The 21,108-nt window shown below is 39.0% G+C and overlaps 1 protein-coding gene across 29 annotated transcripts in view; it reads left to right on the top strand.

The window, feature by feature from the left end:
* MAPT (microtubule associated protein tau) overlaps positions 1-21,108 on the top strand; it is a 93,854-nt gene that overhangs the window by 48,509 nt on the left and 24,237 nt on the right. For 19 of the 29 annotated variants that reach the window (XM_067470058.1, XM_067470055.1, XM_067470053.1 and 16 more), the window contains 6 exons: positions 745-877; positions 2,846-2,893; positions 4,834-5,099; positions 8,230-8,322; positions 13,865-13,957; positions 17,330-17,422. In XM_067470058.1, the coding sequence (XP_067326159.1) occupies positions 745-877; positions 2,846-2,893; positions 4,834-5,099; positions 8,230-8,322; positions 13,865-13,957; positions 17,330-17,422 (726 nt within the window). The remainder of the gene's footprint in view (positions 1-744; positions 878-2,845; positions 2,894-4,833; positions 5,100-8,229; positions 8,323-13,864; positions 13,958-17,329; positions 17,423-21,108) is intronic. The other 10 variants (XM_067470062.1, XM_060781120.2, XM_067470065.1 and 7 more) reach the window with 5 other exon arrangements.

Below are 21,108 nucleotides of genomic sequence, written 5' to 3'. Positions count from 1 at the left end.
TTATAGTTCTTTTCTTGGTGTTATCCTACATAATATTAAAATAACATTAATAAAAGGCAATATATATGTTGTCATTGCTCAAGTTTTCTATATGTCAGACATGCATTTTTATCATGCTCATTCCCAAATCCTCAAAACTATGGTCATGTAACGCTGAAGGATTTGTACAACAGTCCCATTATTTCTGGATGACACCTGAATGTAAAAAAAATTGCTGTCTAAAAGAGACATGAAAAGTGTGTACATATGCAGTTTATGAGTGTAACAGAGGCTATGGAACAATGTTACAACAAGGGTGTTTTTTCTGGTGTTATTCAGTGGTAAAATATCACTGCTGAGATAGTGAAGATGCTCTGTTTGATCTGAAGTCTGTTCAAATTAGTCATTAGCTATCTTGGCTCTTAGTTAACAAGTTCCTTTCTTTCTTCCCTGTAATTCACCATGGAAGTCACTAATTTATATTTGAAGGATTTTCTAAAATCAAATGTGATTAGGCAACAAAAACATTTTGTGCGATTCAAGCCTCATACAATACACATAATAAGCATGTGGTAAAATCCTGTATGCATGTTCTGGTTACAAACCAGTATTAGAACTGCAGTTAAATATTACTTAATGTTTTTGTAGCTTTGGATGAAAATACTTAAGCATGCATCATACTTAAGCATCATTAGCAGTTTGCAGTTCTTTTCTTGTTATGAATATAAATACTGCAAACCTGCCCTTTCTGAATTCTGTCAACAGGGTCCAGATATGAAAAATGCAACCAAGATAGCTGTTCCACGCCCTCCTGTGGCACAAAACCAGAAGAGCCCGGCTGGTACATCTCGGATCCCTGCTAAAACTCCTACCATTCCCAAGACGCCCCCTAGCCTTGGTAAGAGGAGAGGCTTCTTTTATGTTGCTCCAAACTCTGTTTGGGCACCTTCCTAAACACACACAGGACTCCAACTTGGGTTGGGGATGTAAGCCACAACCCCTCAACATCTCTGAGTATCCAGAAATAAGTTAAATCTTCATGAAGTGTGTCTAAAGATGACTCTGTGACCATGTTCAACTAAGTGTGGTATAGAGCTCATGTGATTGAGAACCATGTTAAAATTGGATTTACATTCATGGGAGCTTTGTAACAATGGCCACTAGCCAGCTGAATGTGATTACAGAGCCCCTTTCATCCCTCCAATTCAACATGCAAAGTTCTAAACTTAGTGCTTGGGGCTTAGTGGGGTAGGGCTGTGGTCCAGAAGTCAAGCCCTGTCGAGATTTCTTTAAAGTGCTTGGTATGTTTAGCTTGTAGAAAAGAAGGGTAAGAGATGACATGATAGCCAAGTTTAAATATTGAAAAAGAGGGGATCCTTGTTTTCTTGTGCTCAGGAGACAATGAGCAGTTCTTCACTGACAAATACTGTGGGCTGAAACTACTGTGCAGAACACTGGTTCTGGTCCACATCGTGGCCTGACAGGGACACCCTGAGCAACCTCAGCGACTTGAGAGTGTCCTTGCAGCCTAACTGTGCCAAAGTCAGTTTGACATCATTGGACAGAGGCCCTATTGGTACTCCATTTTCCTTCCCGTCACTGGCAGTGACGTACAGGGAGAAGGCGGGAGGGGACAGTCATTCTGCGTCCCTGCCAGAACTTAGGAAGCATAGGATGGCTATAGGGATGCCCACAGCAGGTTCTGCATGGAAATTGACCTCGGGTACCTGCACTGCTGGAACCTATGGGAAAGCCCAAATCCTGGTGCAGAATTTGGGATTTCCCCTATATTTTTTTAACCTGGGATGCAGCCTCATTTAGTAGCTTTCCCCGGTTAAACTGGATCAGCCAGTGGGCATTTTGTAGCTGCCCACAGACTGGTCTGACCCCTTACTGACCTAAGAGTTCAGGGTAGATGGGGCCAAAGACACAGAGGAATGAATTAAAACTACAGGGGGAAAAAGATTACACCAAAACCTTTAGGAAATACATCCAGATGGTAAGTGCTGTTTGACAGCACAATAGACTGCCTCAGCATGTGGTGGAGTCTCCTCTGGGGGGTGGGGTGGTGGTTAAACAGAGGCTGGATAGTCCTCTGCCAGGAGTGCTTTGATTTGTTTTATTCCTCCATGCCAGGGGGGGGGTCAACTGGACAGACCTTGTAATCTCTTCCAGTTCTATGATTTCTTTTACTTGCATATGTGTACAAGTCTGTGTTCCCATTTTTTACAAAAACAATGGTGTCAAGATTTTAATATCTCAAAAGAAAGCTGAATAATTTCTTTCTTGTTTGCTGTAGCTATGATCATCTCAGAGAAACATACTCTGAGATCACAAGACAAAAAGCCTCAAAGTTAGCAAAGTTTTGCCTATCTCAAGTGAAACTGATGTGAGACTTAAGTGAAAGTGACATAGGGGCTACCAAAAGTATCTTTATTGTATAATTATCTACCTCAGATACAGAATGTTTCAGAAGTTCTGAACCTCAACATTTGTAACAATTTTGCCTTTTCGCACTACTGCTTCTATGCTTTTTTCTTGCCACCAAAAATTATGTAAATGAGGAAATTGTGGAATACCCGCACAATCTCCTTTGGTTTGGAGAATCAAGAGCAGTCTCCCTGGAGACATTTTACATAATATTGTTTCACCTTCGAATCCTAAGTTGCATTTTCCATGAACGTGCATGAACTGGTCATGAATTTCACAGCAGTGAATTGTATAGATAAGAATAATGTTCTCTATATGTTAATTCTGTACATTTCCAGCATGTGGGAATTATTTTATTCTTGTCTAGGTGACCTTGTTTTGCTAAGAACAAATAAGCAACAAATAGTTCACTGAAATATTAATTTTGATGTTTCAGCTGCAAAGAAGGAGCAGAGGAGGCCCCCGAACACAAAATCTGAGAAAGGTAAAAACAAAATAAAAACAGCATGTTTTCTGTTCCTTTTCATTTCAAAGAAATTTAAGACAGTTTTCTGTCATAGGTCTAAAACTCTACACATTCCAGATATTTGTATTGACACTCTTCCTAATGAATGAAATATTATGCATTAAAATAATTTCCATTCCACTTCTCTTTTGGAAGAATAGATGATAAAGTGAGACCAAATCCATAAAATATGGCATAACATACTATTAAACTAACTAGCACACCAATAAAACACTTATTACAGTGGACAGAATTGTCTACCTGTAAATAGCTGGCAAAGAGCTTCATAGTTCTTATTTGACCATTATTTTCTTCAAAGCTACTTACAGGTTGTGGATCAGGGATTGGGAACATGACACACATCTTACAGTCAGCCCTTCCCATTTGCCTGGTTAATATTTGTGGATTTGATTATCCACAGATTAGATTAATATGATCAGTCTGGAAATCTTTACATCCTCCAATGGGACATCCATCAGACATCTATTTCATTTACCATGATATTCACATGCTATGTATGTGTGGGTCCATCAAGTTACCTACTGATTTATGGCAACCCCATCAATTTCATAGGGTTTTTAAAGGTAAAGAATACTCAGAGATGCTTTTGCCAGTTTTTTTCTTTGAAATATGGTCCCCAGCACCTGATATGAATTACTGGTCTCCCATTCAAGAAGAAATTAGGACTGCCCTGGTTAAGGTTAAGTTAGGGATACGGAACATAACAACCATCTTAAGATTGTGTGGGTAAGTGATACGGAACATGGCACCCATCCTTCATCATTTACTGAACAGTCAGTACAACCCATTAGCAGGGTTAACACTTGCAGATTTGATTATCCACATATTTGATTAATATTATCACTCTGGGAATCTCTAGGGCCTCCAGTGGAACTCTATGGTCAGCTTCTGGGGGAGGCTTACCATGGAGTCATGCTGGAGGATCTATAGATTCCTAGAGAAAACACTTCTCTAGGTATTTGTAGGCTCTCTAGCACAATTCTATGCCCAACTTCCAGCAAAGGTTAACCATAGTCACTATTTCAATTAAACCAGCATTTAATTGTTATTCCTTTCAGTTCTATATATTCATGCATCTATAAATTTTTGTCAGAAAAATTAACTGGAACAACTGGTCCATGGGCCAATATACCTTAAACATCATTTGAAAAATTAACCCCACCCTTCACTGTGTAGAATGGCAATAGGCAAGAACTTAGTCCATCCTGGGAGAACCTTAAAGAACCAATTTCTTCTGCTCCCTCTGTTTCTGACCTTTTTGAATGTCTGGACAGGAAAATGCTGGTTGCCAGGAGTGGCTGTCTCCCTGAGGTGTTTTCCTCTCTCTACAGAATTTCCTCTCTCTAAAGAACGACAAATATAGCATTGATATTTTCCTCTCTATGCAGAATGACTCTCAACTTATCCACAGGTCAAATCAAAAATTTGGACTCCAAACCTACCCTAGAATTATACATGAGATAGACTTATACATGAGTATATACAGTAACTAATAAAACAATGATGATAGTGAGCAGGAGCCGCATTACTGTGAGTAGGAACCAAGGAAGAGGGATGCAGATTACTAGCATATTTATGAGATGTATATGCCGTTTCCCTTGCTGCGTGACTCATACTTTTACCAATTTCATAATTAAAATATAGTTGGATTAAGCTAACATATCTGGTATCTCTGTTTAGCTTTGTGTGTTCCCTTTTTCATAGAAAGTATTTAAAAATTATGTTGATCACAGGGTGCCGAAAATATGCCATTTATAGTTGTGATCTTTTTTTACAATCATATAGTAGTGTTGGCAAAACATTGCAGTTAACTGCTGTTGAATCCTTTTGTCAACAGTTCTATATGGGTGGGAAAAGGCTACCTTGATCTACATATCTGCCTTGTTCTCCAATTATAGGTGAACAAGTAAAGTCTGGAGATAGAAGTGGCTATAGCAGCCCTGGATCTCCAGGAACCCCTGGCAGCCGGTCCCGCACCCCATCCCTGCCAACCCCACCAAACAGGGAGCCCAAGAAGGTGGCAGTGGTGCGCACTCCACCCAAATCTCCTGCTTCAGCCAAGACTCGCTTGCAGACAGCTCCTGTCCCAATGCCAGACCTGAAAAACATCAAATCTAAGATTGGTTCCACTGAGAATTTGAAGCATCAGCCTGGGGGTGGAAAGGTATGTCCACTAGATCTTATATTTACATGTTCAACATTATCCAATGTTTAGGCGAGGTGCTAACTCCCTTTAATTTGAACCAGTGTTTCAGTGGCCACCTTCTAAATTTAGTGTACTTTCCAGTCCCTCCTCCCCCTGAAGCCATCTTTTTGGCATGTGAGCATCTAAATCAAAGGATCTCTATAGTCCTCTACTGTGTAAAAATATGCTAATTGGTATGCAAACACAACATATGTATTATAATTAACTGTAACAGAGTAATACAAAGTCTTTCTTGAAACCAGCTAGTTGGGAAAGGAGACAGGATGAGAGGGAAGTCCAAAGGTTTGGAGGAAGTCTTGCTGTTGCTATGTGACAGCTTTTGTTGATAGCACTGCACTTCTGGTTCCTGCAGTGTTAAAGCTCTGCTGCAACATATAAAGCACTGGATAGAAAGTGAACCTGATACCAGTCAGAAACTTTCATCCTTTGTCCTGGCTGTCCTGCAATCACAAGGGGCCTTCCCACAACATGATAACCATTGCACTGTGAAAAATGACTAGACTTATCATTTATTCCTTTTCATCTTAAATTGATTTTTGGAGAGATTTTTTTTCTGTTTCTGATCTTATTCTATTGTGTTCAAAAAGGAGAAATTGTATCTTTGAGATTTACACTATGCTCAGATTTCATTTGTATGCACCAGGCTTTCACATAGCTTATTTGAGTAGGGAATTTGGTGATTAATTTTAGGCTAGGTGTAGGAATCCCCTTTCTGCTCAGATCTGTTTCAGATACTTGCGCTTGGTCTTTGACCAGCAATGTTTGGAGGAGGTGCTAATGGGAAAGTGAAAGATAAGGATGTTGTTGAATTGCCTGCACCTGTAGACCCAAAGCACCCGGGCCTGCGGGTGTAGGCTTTGTTCCGATGCACCCAGACCTCACATGGCCTTCAGCCAAGCACTGAGTAAGGAGTGCTCCTGCCAGGCCCGGATACGCACCTGAGGCCTGGGCGTTTTGGACCTACGGGTGAAGCCCCACCCCCAAATAATATACATGAAAATGAAACAAAAAACAAATATCTGACCTCCCGATTTTGGGATATTCAGATGAAAATGGATCGGGCCCCACTGAAAGCTGAACACAAAATGGATCAAGGTAAGTCCCGAATGCACAGGTCTAGTAGGGGCCCAGTTTTAGTAGGGACCCAGACCTAGCAGGGCTTGGGATTTGTTGGCTCTTCCATCACACACTTGCTCTTCCTTGACCCTATGGGTTTTTTCTACCAGGCTGCAGATACACAGCTAAACTGAGCATAGCAGCTTGTGTTGTTCCTTTCCTTTCTGACTCATTATTTTCACGTTTTTCTCAAGAACAATCTCAATTATTTCTAGCAATATAACCATGCATACAACAGAAATTTGATTTGAATTAATTTCTACTTGAGTAGAGAAATGTAAATAATTTTATCTCCATTCCTAGGATGATAAAACAAGCTCCTGTATTGTTGCTTGCCTGATGAGTTTTTCAGAGCAGTTACTTTTTACTCCTTCTGCAAAAAGTTGTTTAACAAATTTATATGGTTTCTGGGTATAATCTTTCAGGAGTGCTTTGAATGTATTTTCTGGCTTGGCAGCAGTTTGGACTGGATGGCCTTTGTGGTCTCTTCCAGTTATGATTTTATCTTTAAAAGGACAAAGAGTTCATAGTACTTTTCAATCAACAGCAGCATAGTATGCACTCTGGTGTAATCCCATACATCTCAATGGGGCAAAGGCAAGAACCATTGCACACTGCAAAAGAGATTGACAGGATAATCCTAGTTAGCAGGGTTAAGCAAAAACCACTACTCTCAATATGATTTATTGTTGCATGGATATCATGCAGATATCAGTGGAGTTTGCTTAGCATATTACAGTGCATAGGATTGTATCTTAAGGGATATTTAATTATGTTCTACACAAGCTGTTAATATGGAATTGCTACATTTGTTTGATTGGTTTTTATAGAACATTTACACGAGGTTATCAAATTGCTGTCTTCTAGTGTTTTCATTTTGTAGCCTCTCGCTTTTCTCAGAATGCACAAAATCCATCTATTTTGGAAACAATGAAACAATAGGTGAAATTCCCAAGGTGTAGATTACCTTAGCACTCCTTTTCTATATTTTTGGACAGACTGGGTATCAATGGATGGATGAGCTCATCCTTGCACATTCATATCTTGGCATATCTTCATTATTACCTTCCTGGCAGATGGCATATTTAAAAAAAAGTTTGTTGCATGTGGGCTGCATTTTTGAAATATTCACTCAAGAATGTTTGCAGTAAAGAGTTGTAGTAAAAAAAATATGATTTTTTAAAACAATACCTTTATTCTAATCTTATACATTCTGAAAGTTAAATTTAATTTCATAGGTAGCAGTCGTACTTCTCCATTGTTGGCTGGCTACTACTATTACCGCCATCCCCAGTCATCAGAATAACACAGGTGGCACTTCCTCCTTTTTGTGCCCATACATTACTCCTCCACTTAGGCAACATTTTTCTTCCAATTTTATTGAGTCAAACTCCAACATGTGCAGCTTATTGGAAAGAGGGAAGACAATGATGAGTAATGGGTGCTGATACTGACCCTGTACATGTGGCTATGCCATGTCAACTAACGTAGATGGAACGAAGCACGAATCTCATCACATATACTGCTGTGCATTCACCTTTCAGGAGAAGAGCCAAAAGTGGGTAGTTCTAGAAAATAAAACTGTAGTATCTTTGTATATGTCCTCTTTGAACCTGATAAATGTTTTGGTATTATTTCAGATTTTAAGACCAGTTTATGATGCATTCAGTAATCAATATATGATTTTTTTCTATAGTGACTGGGCATGACTGAATTAAAATCCATATGCTGCATTGAAGTTTTACCATGTCTTTAGCCTTCTGTGCTGAAGTGTGATGGTTCTTCCTCAAATCACAATTCAAATACTTCCATAGCATTGAGCCATAACAGTTAAAGTGGTGTTAAACTGCATTAATTCTATAGTGTGGGTCAACTTTATGACAGTGGTCCCTATTTTGAGCAGTTACATCTTTTGTATTTTATCTGTGAATGGCAACAGTTGTCACTCGTGTTCTTTTTCTGGCTACCAAAGGTGCAGTTGATTAATAAGAAGCTGGACCTTAGCCATGTCCAATCCAAGTGTGGATCAAAGGATAATATCAAACACACCCCAGGAGGAGGCAGTGTGAGTACCTTCACACCATTCAATGCACTATAATAATCTAACTTATTATTAGTGGCATGACATCTGCATTAACCCCAAAGCATCAATGCTGTTGCTCAGCCATTGGTGATGTGTAGTGAATTAACCTGCTATCAGTCGAAAATGGCTTGATTAAACCTCCAGCAGTGTCTGTCTATGGGAATGTGCTTGGAGCCTCAGTTTGGGAATGGGATTGTTTAAGCGGGTGCTTTCTTAATAGTGCTTACTTTAACAGGGAGCTTTGATGGTATCCTGGTAAAATACACCATCTGACTCAGGTGGTAGGAAAGGAAAGGATCATGTAGGGTCTCACAGGTAGAAAGTCAAGGAAAAGGTGATGCAGTCTAGGAGATATCCTGAAAAAGTTATTATTTACAAACATACCTGAGTACAGTCAGGCTTCCACATTTGCTTGTATAACTTTTTCAGATTTGATTACTCATGGATTTGAGTAGTATGGACTTCAGAAATTTCTAGGTCCTCCAATGCAATTCTATGGTCAGCTTCCAACTTCCAACTCAACTTCCAGGGGAAGTCAGCCATAAAGGTACACTGGAGGACCTAAAGATTTCTGGAACAGTGCTCTCATAAGTATTCACAGCTTTCCACTTTCTTGGTGGTCTGCCCCCTAATCTAGTGAATTTGGAGGTCTGACTGTATATTCTATACCAAAAAAAGGCAGAAAGGATGTGAGGGTGATTTGGTTGTGATATCTGTCACCCCATAGATCACCAGGGTTGATTCGGCTGATCTGGCAGGCTAGATCGGTGTCCCCTTCCTCCTTCACCGCTCCCTGTGTGTCCCTCCCGAAGCTGTGCGCTCGGTGGAAGAGGACAATGTCCCAGATATAGAAGTAAAACTATATTCTTTAGTGAAACACATGTTATATGCCCCCAAGTCTCTCACACCAATTCTCTCACACCAGAAGTGACTTGCAGTTTCTCAAGTCGCTCCTGACACGACAAAATAAATAAATAAATGCCCCCACATGAATTATGAAAGTGAAACCAACTAACTGAACTAGTTTTCGTTTGGATAACCCATTCTGCTTCATATTTTGACTTTTAGAGTTAGAATTCGGTATCTCATAGAATCATAAATCCGAAGCCAGGATCAAGACAGGTGGAATTTGTACCAAAATGTTGCAGTACATACAGATCTGCTAATAGGTTTCTCCTGGCTCAGGATCCCATGCCTTCCTCAAGGACACTGTAAACTGTTAGGGGCTCAAGCAAGCCAGTCAACACTTCCTCTCTCCCTGCCCCTCTTGTTTTCCTCTGTTGTCTTTTCCCAACTGAGATGCAACATTTAATAGCTTTTGGTGATTGCTGAACATTCTCGACCCTCCTGTATTGGTTCTTTGGGTGCGTGTGTCCCATTTTGATGCTTTTACATGTAGTTGTATGTCTGCTAATTTTGCATCATATTCAATATAAAAACATCAAAAACATATTACCTAGCATGCACTACAAAATGTGTATACCCTTTACTCAGAACAAGTGCTACATATCTTCATGAAGCTATATAGCTTGTATGTGTAATTTACTCTCTTTGCAATATTTTCTGCAAAATCACTAGTTTGGCTTGGTCTTGTACGTTAGTATTTCTGTGTTCTGTCGGGTGAGGTAATTGTAAGAGCTACTTGTGCAGATGCATGCTATTCACTGCAGCGGAGAAGTCTGTCTTGTGCATTGGATTTTTAAAATATGTGTTTATGGGTTTTTTAAAAAAATGTAAATCTTTAAGGCAACAGCTCCAGATTTAAATTTAGAAGGAATATACACAGTCATACATCAATTTACAAAACCTTTGTGTAGCTTCTTTTATTGGAAAATATGAGAGATTATCGTAGAACTCTCAAATAATATACCTAAAGCGCTAGGCAGAAGTTGAACAGTTCACCAGACCAATCCCCCCCAGCACACAGAAAAATAAATCAAAATTAGTCTTCTTTATAAGGTATATAAAAATAATTTTAGTTACACATTGACGTGTGTAATCCCAAGTACATCTTTTTGAATAAAGGTAAGAAAAGAAAGAGTACTACATGCTACCAGTACAGCTAGACCATTTCACCTAACTAAAGAAGCCCCTAACTCAGATACTTCATGGAGGAGAGGGAGGGAAAGAGAGTGGTTGTCAAAGCAAATGAGACCCCATAAAACAAAGAAAAGGGAGTGTAATGCTGGAAGAGAGTGGGTGAGAACAAACAAACACACAAACAAACACATATGCACATGTAGAGAGCTATCATAAATTTGGTGTGCCTAAACCCCTGCAATCTAGCTGCCATTGAGTATAGTCAGCCCTTCTTATCCATGGATTCTTTCATGATATCAACCATCCATAACTGTAGTTACCTACAGACAAAGCAAGCAGCATCTGCCTCCAGTGTTCTTGTTTGAGTATATGTAAATAGCTAAACACAGAAAAGGAGAGAGCAGACACCCTCAATATGCAATAAAGCGTAGATCTATACTTTGAGCCACTAAAATAGATATAAGCAAGAAACAAGGAAGCAGATAAAAGAAAAGGTCATCTATGGATACATTTTGGAAGAAGCCATCCAGTAGTCTCCAGAAGGTACATCATGTTTTTGTTTACTTACTCATGGATTTCATATTCCTAGTTGTTTCATTTCACGTGTGTATATTGTTTAATTTTGAATAAAACATTTCTTGACATGTGTTGACTTATTCTTCTTTGCTGTGATTGAGGAATCTATCCCTGTTCTTTCCATGTTATTTCTGAATCTGTTAACAATTTTCGATTAAAGAAGTAATGTCCAGGTATGCATCAAATTATCTGTAAGGTTAAGAAGTTTTGGAAGGATTTTAACTGAGGAGGTCTGATAAAATTTAAGAGCTTGTTCTCCAGTGGTACTTGTAAAAGCTCTGCAAGCAAGACACTAAACTCAATTGAAAGCTTAATACACATATAGTGAAACTATTACTACTGGTGTGTGATACTATTGCTGAATTGTATCACATTGAAAAGCCTATGCAGTTAGTTAGACAAAAGTATTTCTGGTCTTTGTGTATATATTCATGTATACTTTTGGAGAGCCTATTTTTGGGAATCCCTATGAAGACTTGGATACCTTGCTTCTCTGAAAAAAATCAGTCTTAAAAAATTCATGGATTGGAAATCGAGCAACATAGAGGTGGGAGTTACACATCCTGCATCCTTGTTCTTGCAGGATGTCCCAGTATCCGTTCATTAATAATCCCACTTTGCCTGTTTCAATGTTCTGCCCTTCTACTAAAGTCTGAGTATGAAGTAGTGCGTATTGGTGAGTTTCCATAAATACATTATGCTCTATAAGTTGATTTATTCCTTTCTGGGGCCAAAGGAATGTAGCTTTCTGTACTCTCATATAAAGACTGTGAATGTCATGATAATATACCAAGCTAAAAGCATTATTGCTTCCTGAGCAAGAACACTAACAGCAGCTTCCCCAGGAATCTCCAGGAGAGTCTCTGGGGATAGTAGAACATTATAGGTCTTCCCATCCATAGGAAGCCCTTTGTTGAAAACATTCTTGTTCGAGTTCTGCTGCTGTAGCTTCATCAATCTGCCTTGAGTTCTGTCTGGAAGAAAGGTAACATATAAATTAAATATGTAAATAAATATATACATCTGATGGTAGTTGACAGCAAAAAGAGGCATGCCAGAGACAGATGAGATGCAGGACTATCACCCCTACAGCTCATATAGGTATTTTCCCTTCTTCTAGAATAGGAAAGAAAATGGAAAGGTTAAACTGGGGCAGCAAAAAGATAAAAAGGTGTGCATGTGTGCATTTTTATCCAGTGCAAAATTAGTAGGATTTTAAATTTCTTGGCTTTTCCACTGCACATTCGCCTTTTATTGTCTGCATAGGATTGTTGTGCCAGTCTGCAGGGCAGAAAGTTCATAGTATTTTTCAGTCAGCAAGAGTACAGTATGTCCTCTGGTGCAATCCCATTCATCTCAATGGGGCAAAGGCAGGAACCACTGGAAACTGCAAAAGAGGTTAACAGGACAACACTATTTAGCAGAGTTAAGCAAACTTCATTAATCATATGATTTACTTTTGTGTGTGTATATTCAAATGTAGATCATATGGATATTAGTGGAGTTTGCTTAGCAGGTTTCAGTGGATAGTAGGAAGATTAATTATGGATATTCCACACAAGCTGTTTAATATGAAATTGCTCCACTTTGTTAACTCAGTTTGTATAGGATATTTACATGAAGTTATTAAATTGCTGTCCTTGGGTATTTTCATTTTGTTGCCTCTCAGAATGCATATCTTTTGGAAATAATGAAATAATAGGCGAAAATCACAAGATGTATATTGCCTTAGTACTCCTTTTCTGTATTTTTGGACAAGGGTCTTTATGAGAATCGTGATATACTGGGCGTGGAAGCTTATCCTTGCACATACATACACTGGCACATATTCATTATTACTTTCTTAGCAGTTGCGATTTTAGCTATTAAAAATAGTTGGCAGTTTGAGGTTTCTATTTTTGAAATATTCACAAAAGAGTTCTCAAACCAAAGTTTTAATGAAATTTTAACATCAGTTTTAAAACCATGTCTTTTGGATTGTTCCAATCAATGACATTTATCAGCAAGTTAATCTTTCTGTTTTAAATGTATTATATTCTTATACATTCTGTAAATAACAGATGGAATTTCATAAGTGGCAGGGCCTCTCTCCATTGTTGGCTGGCTGTCACAATTTCTGTCATCCCCAGTCATCCAAAATAACACAGGTAGTACTTTTCTCCCTTCGTGCTCATACAATATGCCCACTTAGGCACAAAGGAATTACTTCTCAACTGACATGACCATTCTACCTAATTTTATTCAGTTCAAACCCTAACAATACACCTTTGAAAGACGGAAGACAGACATAAGCAATTCTAATTTGTATTTAAACTCTGGCCAATTAAAAAAAAAGGAGACGAGGTGAACTGCATTAGAGTTTCCTCTGTCCAACTGTAGCGAGTGTTACTGCTGACCTTACCTATATGGTATGTTGCCAACTAATGTAGATGTAACAAAACATGTACCCCACCACATACATTTCAGTTTTTTCAGCTATGCAGAACCCCAGTTTCACTTTTGCATTCAGTTTTCAGGGGAAGAGCCAAAATTGGATTGTTTTAGAAATTATTACTCTTGAAAATTTGTATGAGCCCCTTTTCTGTCTAATGAAAGTTTGGTATTACGTATTTCAAATGTCAAGATCACTTTATGATGCAAACAATAACCAATGTGTTTTTTCCATAGTGACTAGACATGCCTAAACAAATATCCATATGCTTCATTATAGTTTTACCATGTCTTTAGCTTTTTTTCATCAAACCACATTGAGATACGACAGTTAAAGTGGTGTCCCATTGCATTAATTCTACAGTGTACACCACATTTAAAATGGTGGTGTACACCTATTCTGAGTCATTATTTTTTTTTTGCATTTTACTTGTGGATGGCAACGCTTGTCACTTGTGTTCTTTTTCTGGCTATAAAGGTCCCAGTGATTGATAAGAAGCTGGACCTTAGCCATGTCCAATCCAAGTGTGGATCCAAGGATAATATCAAACACACCCCAGGAGGAGGCAGTGTGAGTACCTTCACACCATTCAATGCTCTATAATAATCTAACATTGTCAGTGGCATGACGTCTGCATTAACCCTAAAGCACCAATTCTGTCTGCTCAGCCATTGGTGATGTGTGGTGAATTAACCTGTATCAGTTGAAAATGGCTTGATTAAACCTCCAGCAGTGTCTGTCTGTGGCAGTGGTGCTCAACCTGTGGGTCCCCAGATGTTTTGAACTTCAACTCCCAGAAATCCTATAAGCTGGTAAACTGGGTGGGATTTCTGGGAGTTGTAGTCCAAAACACCTGGGGACCCACAGGTTGAGAACCACTGACACACCTAAGCTCTGCAGCGGACACACTAATGTGTCGTGACACACAGTTTGGAAACTCTTGTCCTAGAGAGTGACAAGCAATCTAATGACCATGGAGTATAGTCAACCCTTTGTATCCATGGATTCTGTATTCACGGTTTCAACCGTCCACAGCCTGAAAATGCCTCATCCCCCCCCAAAATCCAAAAAAGCAGCCTTGGTTTTGCCATTTTCTGTTAGGAATACCATTTTACTATGCCATATAATGGGATGAGGATCTACAGATTTTTATATCCACAGGGAGTGTGGGAGGACACTGAAGGAGGGCTTGAGAAGCACTGGCATTGTGTGTTAGCTTGCAGCAGCATTTCTGCAATAAACAGAAATAAAGCTTGAGGTGCGAAAGAATGGGATTTCATTGTAGTCGCTCCTGCTATAACTGCCTAGAGATGAAGCAAAAAACACAATAAAGAGAGAAGGGGCGAGCATGCACCCTCTATACGTGAAAAAGTCTACATATATACTTCTGGCCATTAAAATAGAAACTATTAAGAAATAAGAAAGCTGGTGGAAAAAATGTCATCCTTTGATATATTTTTTAAAAAACCATCCAGTAATCTCTAGAAGATATAAAATGTTTGTTTCCTTATTCATGGTTTTCTTACTCATCTTAGTTTCAGTTCATGTGTGTCTATAGTTTAATTTTGAATAAAACATTTGCTGACACTTGTTGAACTATTATTCTTTGCTGTGATTGAGGAATCTATCTCTGTTTCTTCCATGTTATTTCTGAATCAGGTAATACATTTTTGCTTAATGTCCAGGAATGCATTTAATTATTTGTAAGGTTAAGGGGTTGTATAATTTAGCATGAATTCTAACTGAGAAAGCCTGAAAAAACTCAGTAGCCTATTCTCCAAAAGTACTTATTACTGTTGAACATTTCCAACAGTGTTTGCAATCAAAACACTCAACTCCATCGAAAGCTTAATACGCGTATAATGAAACTACTGCTACTGGTGTGTGGTACTATTTCTGAATCATATTGCATTGAAAAGCCTATGCAGTTAGCTAAACAAATATATTGGCAGTCTTTGTGTATGTGTTTATGCATATTTTTGAGCGCCTGTTTGGGGGAATCCTTATGAAGCCTTGGATACCAAATCTCAATACAGATCACTGAAAGATTTTGTGGATTATAAATCCAGAAATATTGAGGAGGGGATTACGCATCTGGTATCCTTGTTCTTTCAGGATGGCTCAGTGTCTGTCCATTAAAAAGCCCACTCTGCCATTCTGCTGAAAGTGCATCTACAAAGCAATTAAGTATAACTTATTCGGAAGTGTGAATATAAAGTAATAGAGTGCAGGGTATTCCAGAAATACATTAGGCTTTATAGCAAAGCTTTCCAAGCAGTTAATGTTGGTTACACCCCTTTTAGGGGGTATTTGAATGTGATTTTCCTGCTTCTTGGCAGGGGGTTGAACTAGATCGGCCATGAGGTCTCTTCCAACTCTGTGATTCTAGGCATGCATTATTTTGCGGCACAATAACACAATAGGTACAATTCTCAAACTGTAGATTGTTTAGCACTCCTTTTCTGTATTTTTACACAGATGGTGCTTTAATATGTATAGTGATACAATGTATTGTCGAATGCTTTCATGGTTGGAATCACTGGTTTGTAGATTTTTTGGGCTATATCGCCATGTTCTAGATCAGTGGTTCTCAACCTGTGGGTCCCCAGATGTTTGGGCCTTCAACTCCCAGAAATCCTAACAGCTAGTAAACTGGCTGGGATTTCTGGGAGTTGTAGGCCAAAACACCTGGGGACCCACAGTTTGAGAACCACTGTTCTAGATGCTAGAACATGGCCATATAACCCGAAAAATCTACAACAACCCTATAGTGATACACTCGGTGGGTGAGCTTATCCTTACCCATTCGTATCTTGTCAGATCTTCAATATTACTTTCCTGGCTAATGTCGTTTTGGTCAGGTTTGGGGAGTTTTTCTTTGTTTGGTTTTTTATTTTTGTTTTTTGCAGTTTGGGTGCTATAATTTCTGAATATTCACACAAGAGTCCTCAGATCAAAGTTTTAGTGCAATTTTAAAAATCAGCTTTAAAACCATACCTATTGGATTGTTCCAGTCAATGGCATATACCAGCAATTTTTCTTTCTATGTATTATGTATTTCTATATATGTGTATTATGTTCTTATGCATTTTGAAAGTTACAGATTGAATTCCATTAATTTCTGCCTTGTTGTCTGGCTCCTCTACTTTCTGTAACCCCCTCTCATCCAGAGCAATACAGGTGGTACTTCATCACTTTGTGTTCATACAAGATGCCCAATTAGGCATAAACTGAAATACTTCTCAGATGACATTATCATTCTTCTCCCGGTTTTACTGAGCTCGAACCCCAATGTGTGCAACTTCTTGGAAATAGGGAGGGCAGTGATCAGGTGGCAGCCATTCTAACTCCTCACTTCCATTTAAGCTCTGGGCAATTTAAAAACAGAAGATGAGGTCAACTGTAATGGATTCCTCTTTGCCCCTATCTATTTGGCTATGTTGTGGCCACTAATGAAAATGGAACAAAGCACACATCCCACAAACCACACTATTTCTCTGGGATTGCAGAAAGTCAGCTTTCAGGGAAAGAGTCAAAATTGTGTAATTCTAGAAACCATGACTCTAAAATCTTGGTATGTGTCCCTTTTCAGTCTGATAAACCTTTTGGTATTATTTCAGATTTCAAGATCACTTGAAATGCTGCAAACAATAACCAAGGTGTGGATATACATTTTCCATACTGACTGGGCATGACTGAATGAAAATTTACATGCTGCATTGTAGTTTTACAGTATCTTGAGTCTTCTCTGCTAAAGCGTGCGGGCGCTTCACCAAACTAGAACTCACAGAATTCCATAGCATTGAGCCATTGCAGTTAAAGTGGTGTAAACCTGCAGATGACCCTTGAGATGGTGGTTCCTCTTTTGAGAAGTTACATCTTCTGTATTTTATATGTGGATGTCAGCAGTTGTCACTCGTGTTCTTTTTCTGGCTATTAAAGGTTCAGGTGATTGATAAGAAGCTGGATTTTAGCCATATCCAATCCAGATGCGGATCAAAGGATAATATCAAACATACCCCAGGAGGAGGCAGTGTGAGTACTGTCACACCATTCAATGCACTGTAATAATCTAACTTATCAGTGGCATGACACCCGCATTAACCCCAAAGCACCAATGCTGTCTGCTCAGCCATTGGTGATGTGTAGTGAATTAACCTGCTATCAGTCGAAAATGGCTTGATTAAACCTCCAGCAGTGTCTGTCTATGGGGATGTGCTCAGAGCTCATTTTGGGAATGGGATTGTTTTAAGTGGGTGCTTTCTTAATAGTGCTTACTTTAACAGGGGGCTTTGAAGGTATCCTGGTAAAATACACCATCTGACTCAGGTGGTAGGAAAGGAAAGGATCATGTGGGGTCTAACAGTTAGAAAGTCAAGGAAAATGTGATGCAGTCTAGGGGGTATCTTGAAAAGGTTATTATATACAGACATAGCTGAGTACAGTCAGCCTTTCACATTTGCTTGTATAACTTTTGCAGATTTGATTACTCATGGATTTGAGTAATATGGACTCCAGAAATTTCTAGGTCCTTCAATTAAATTCTGTGGTCAACTTCCAACTTCCAGCTCAACGTCCAATGGAAGTCAACCATAAAGTTACACTGGAGGACCTAAAGATTTCTAGAACAGTGCTCTCATAAGTATTTACAGCTTTCCACTTCCGTGGTGGTCTGCCCCCTAACCCCAGTGGATGTGGAGGTCTGACTGTATATTCTGTACCAAAAAAGCAGAAAGGATGTGAGGGAGATCTGGCTGTGACATCTGTCACCTCATTGATCACAAAGGTTGATTTGGCTGATCTGGCTGGCTAGGTGGGTGTCCCCTTCCTCCTTCACTGCTCCCTCTGTGTCCCTCCCAAAGCTGTGCACTCGGTGGAAGAGGACAACGCCCCAGATATAGAAGTAAAACTATATTCTTTAGTGAAACACATGTTGTTTGCCCCCAAATACATTATGAAAATGAAGCCAACTAACTGAAATAGTTTTAGTTTGGATAACCCATTCTGCTTCATATTTTGACTTTTAAGGTTACTTTTAGCATGGGCTATGGATTTAGGACATGAGGTAAAGAAGGAGCTGGTGCTTAGTATTAGGTATCTCATAGAATCTTAAAGCCGGAGCCAGGATCGAGACAGGTGGAATTTGTACCAAAATGTTGCAGTACATACTGATCTTCTAAAAGGTTTCTCCTGTCTCAGGGTCCCATGCCTTCCTCAAGGACACTGTAAACTGTTAGGGGCTCAAGCAAGCCAGTTAACACTTCCCTTCTCTCCACCCCACTTGTTTTCCTCTGTTGTCTTTTTCCAACTGAGATGCAACATTTAATAGCTTTTGGATGTTTCAAATGGATGTCTCAAACAAAGTCAGTAATGTGCTAGACAGATGTTGAACAGTAGTTCAGCAGCCCACTCCACCTAACACACAAAGTCTTGCAAACAAAAAAATGGTTTTTCAATAGATTATCTAAAAGTAATTTCACTCATGTATAACTGCATAATCAGCACAGGTTTATCTTGTTGAAAAAAGATAAGAAAAAAAGAGTACCTCATGCTGCCAGGAGAGTTGGACCATTTCCTTAAAATAAGCCCCTATCTCATATGCTTCATGGAGGGCAAGCAGGGAAAAGAAGCAAATGAGACTCCTAGGGAACAAATTAAAATCAGTGTGATGCAGAAAGTTAATGGGGGTGAACAAACCAACAGGAAGCTATCATAAACACGATGTGTCTACACTCTAGAGCAGAGCTTTCCAAACCTGCATCATTTCACAACACAGTAATTCAGTTTTATCAGCAAATTAGAGGTTAAACCAACCCCTTATAAGAGCTATAGATATATACATATTTTTTTTTACAATAATCTTTATTATTTACAGATTACAAAGTTTAAAAAAGGAAGATTAAAAAAAAGGGGGGGGGGAGAAAAGATATATACATAAATTGTAATAGCAAAATATATGGGATAGGACATACTTCATGAAAACATTTCATGTCTATGTTTTAAATATATATAATTGATTACTTATTTGACATGGACCAGTGGTTCTCAACCTGTGGTCCCAGATGTTTTGGCCTTCAACTCCCAGAAATCCTAACAGCTGGTAAACTGGCTGAGATTTCTTGAAGTTGTAGACCAAACACCTGGGGACTCACAGGTTGAGAGCCACTGACATAGACTCGGAGTTTTCTGATTATGTTCACGTGACACACCTAAGCACTGCAGCTGACACAGTAATTTGTCGAGACATATAGTTTGGAAACTCTTGTTCTAGAGAGTGACAAGCAATCTACCATGGATTATAGTCAGCCCTTTGTATCCATGGATTCTGTATTCACCATTTCAAGTATCCACAGCCTGAAAATGCCCCCCCCCCCCCAATAATCCAAAAAAGCAAGCCTTGATTTTGCCATTTTCTGTTAGAAATGCAATTTTACTATGCCATATAATGGGACAAGGATCTACAGACTTTGATATCCATGGGGATCACTGGGAGGACACTTGAGGGAGGGCTTGAGAAGCACTGGCATCTTGTGTTGGCAGTAAACAGTACTGCAGTAAACAGAAAAAAATGGGATTTCATTGTAGCCACTCCTGCTGTAACTGCCTACAGATGAAGCAAAAAGTACAATAGAGAGAGAAAGGGCGAGCACACACCTTCAATATGTGAAAAAGCCTAAATCTATACTTTTGGCCATTTAAATAAAACCATAAAGAATCCCTTAATACATTTTGGAAGAAACCATCCCGTAATCTCTAGAAGATACAAAATGTTTGTTTCCTTATTCATGGTTTTCTTACTCATCTAAGTTTCATTTCAAGTGTGTATATAGTTTAATTTTGAATAAAACATTTGCTGACACATGTTGAACTATTATTCTTTGCCGTGATTGGGGAATCTATCCCTTTTCCTTCCATGTTATTTCTGAATCAGGCAATACATTTTTGCTTAATGTCCAGGAATGCATTTAATTATTTGTAAGGCCAAGCAGTTGTATAATTTAGCATGAATTCTAACTGAGGAGGTCTGACAAAATTTAAGAGCTTGTTCTCCAGAGGTAACAGCTCTGCAATCAAAACACTCAACTCCATTGAAAGGTTAATACTCATATAGTGAAACAATTGCTCCTGTTATGTGATATCATATTGCATTGAAAAGCCGATGCAGTTAGCTAGACAAATATATTGGCAGTCTTCGTGTATGTATTTATGCATATTTTTGAGAGCCTGTTTGGGGGAATCCCTATGAAGCCTTGGATACCAAATCTCAAACCAAATCACTGAAAGAATTCATGGATTAAAAATCCAGCAATATTGAGGAGAGGGTTACACATCTGGTATCCTTTTTCTTGCAGGATATTTATTTAGTCTATTTATATCCTGCCTTTCTCTACCCCAGAAGGCACTCAAGGCGGCTTACATATAGGCAATTATTCAATTGTAGATTGTTTAGCACTCCTTTTCTGCATTTTTACACAGATAGTGCCTTAATATGTGTAGTGATACAGTGTATTGCCGAAGGTTTTCATGGCTGGAATCACTGGGTTGTTGTAGATTTTTCGGGCTATATCGCCATGTCCTAGATCAGGGGTCCTCAAACTAAGGCCCGGAGGCCGGGTACGGCCCTCCAGTGTCATTCACCTGGCTCTCGCTGAGGGTCAATCTAAGTCTGAAACGACTTGAAAGCACACAACAACAACAACAACAACAATCCTATCTCATCA

This window comes from Anolis sagrei, chromosome 6 (genome assembly GCF_037176765.1).
Source record: "Anolis sagrei isolate rAnoSag1 chromosome 6, rAnoSag1.mat, whole genome shotgun sequence".
NCBI lineage: Eukaryota > Metazoa > Chordata > Lepidosauria > Squamata > Dactyloidae > Anolis > Anolis sagrei.
This window is presented reverse-complemented; position numbering and strand designations above follow the sequence as displayed.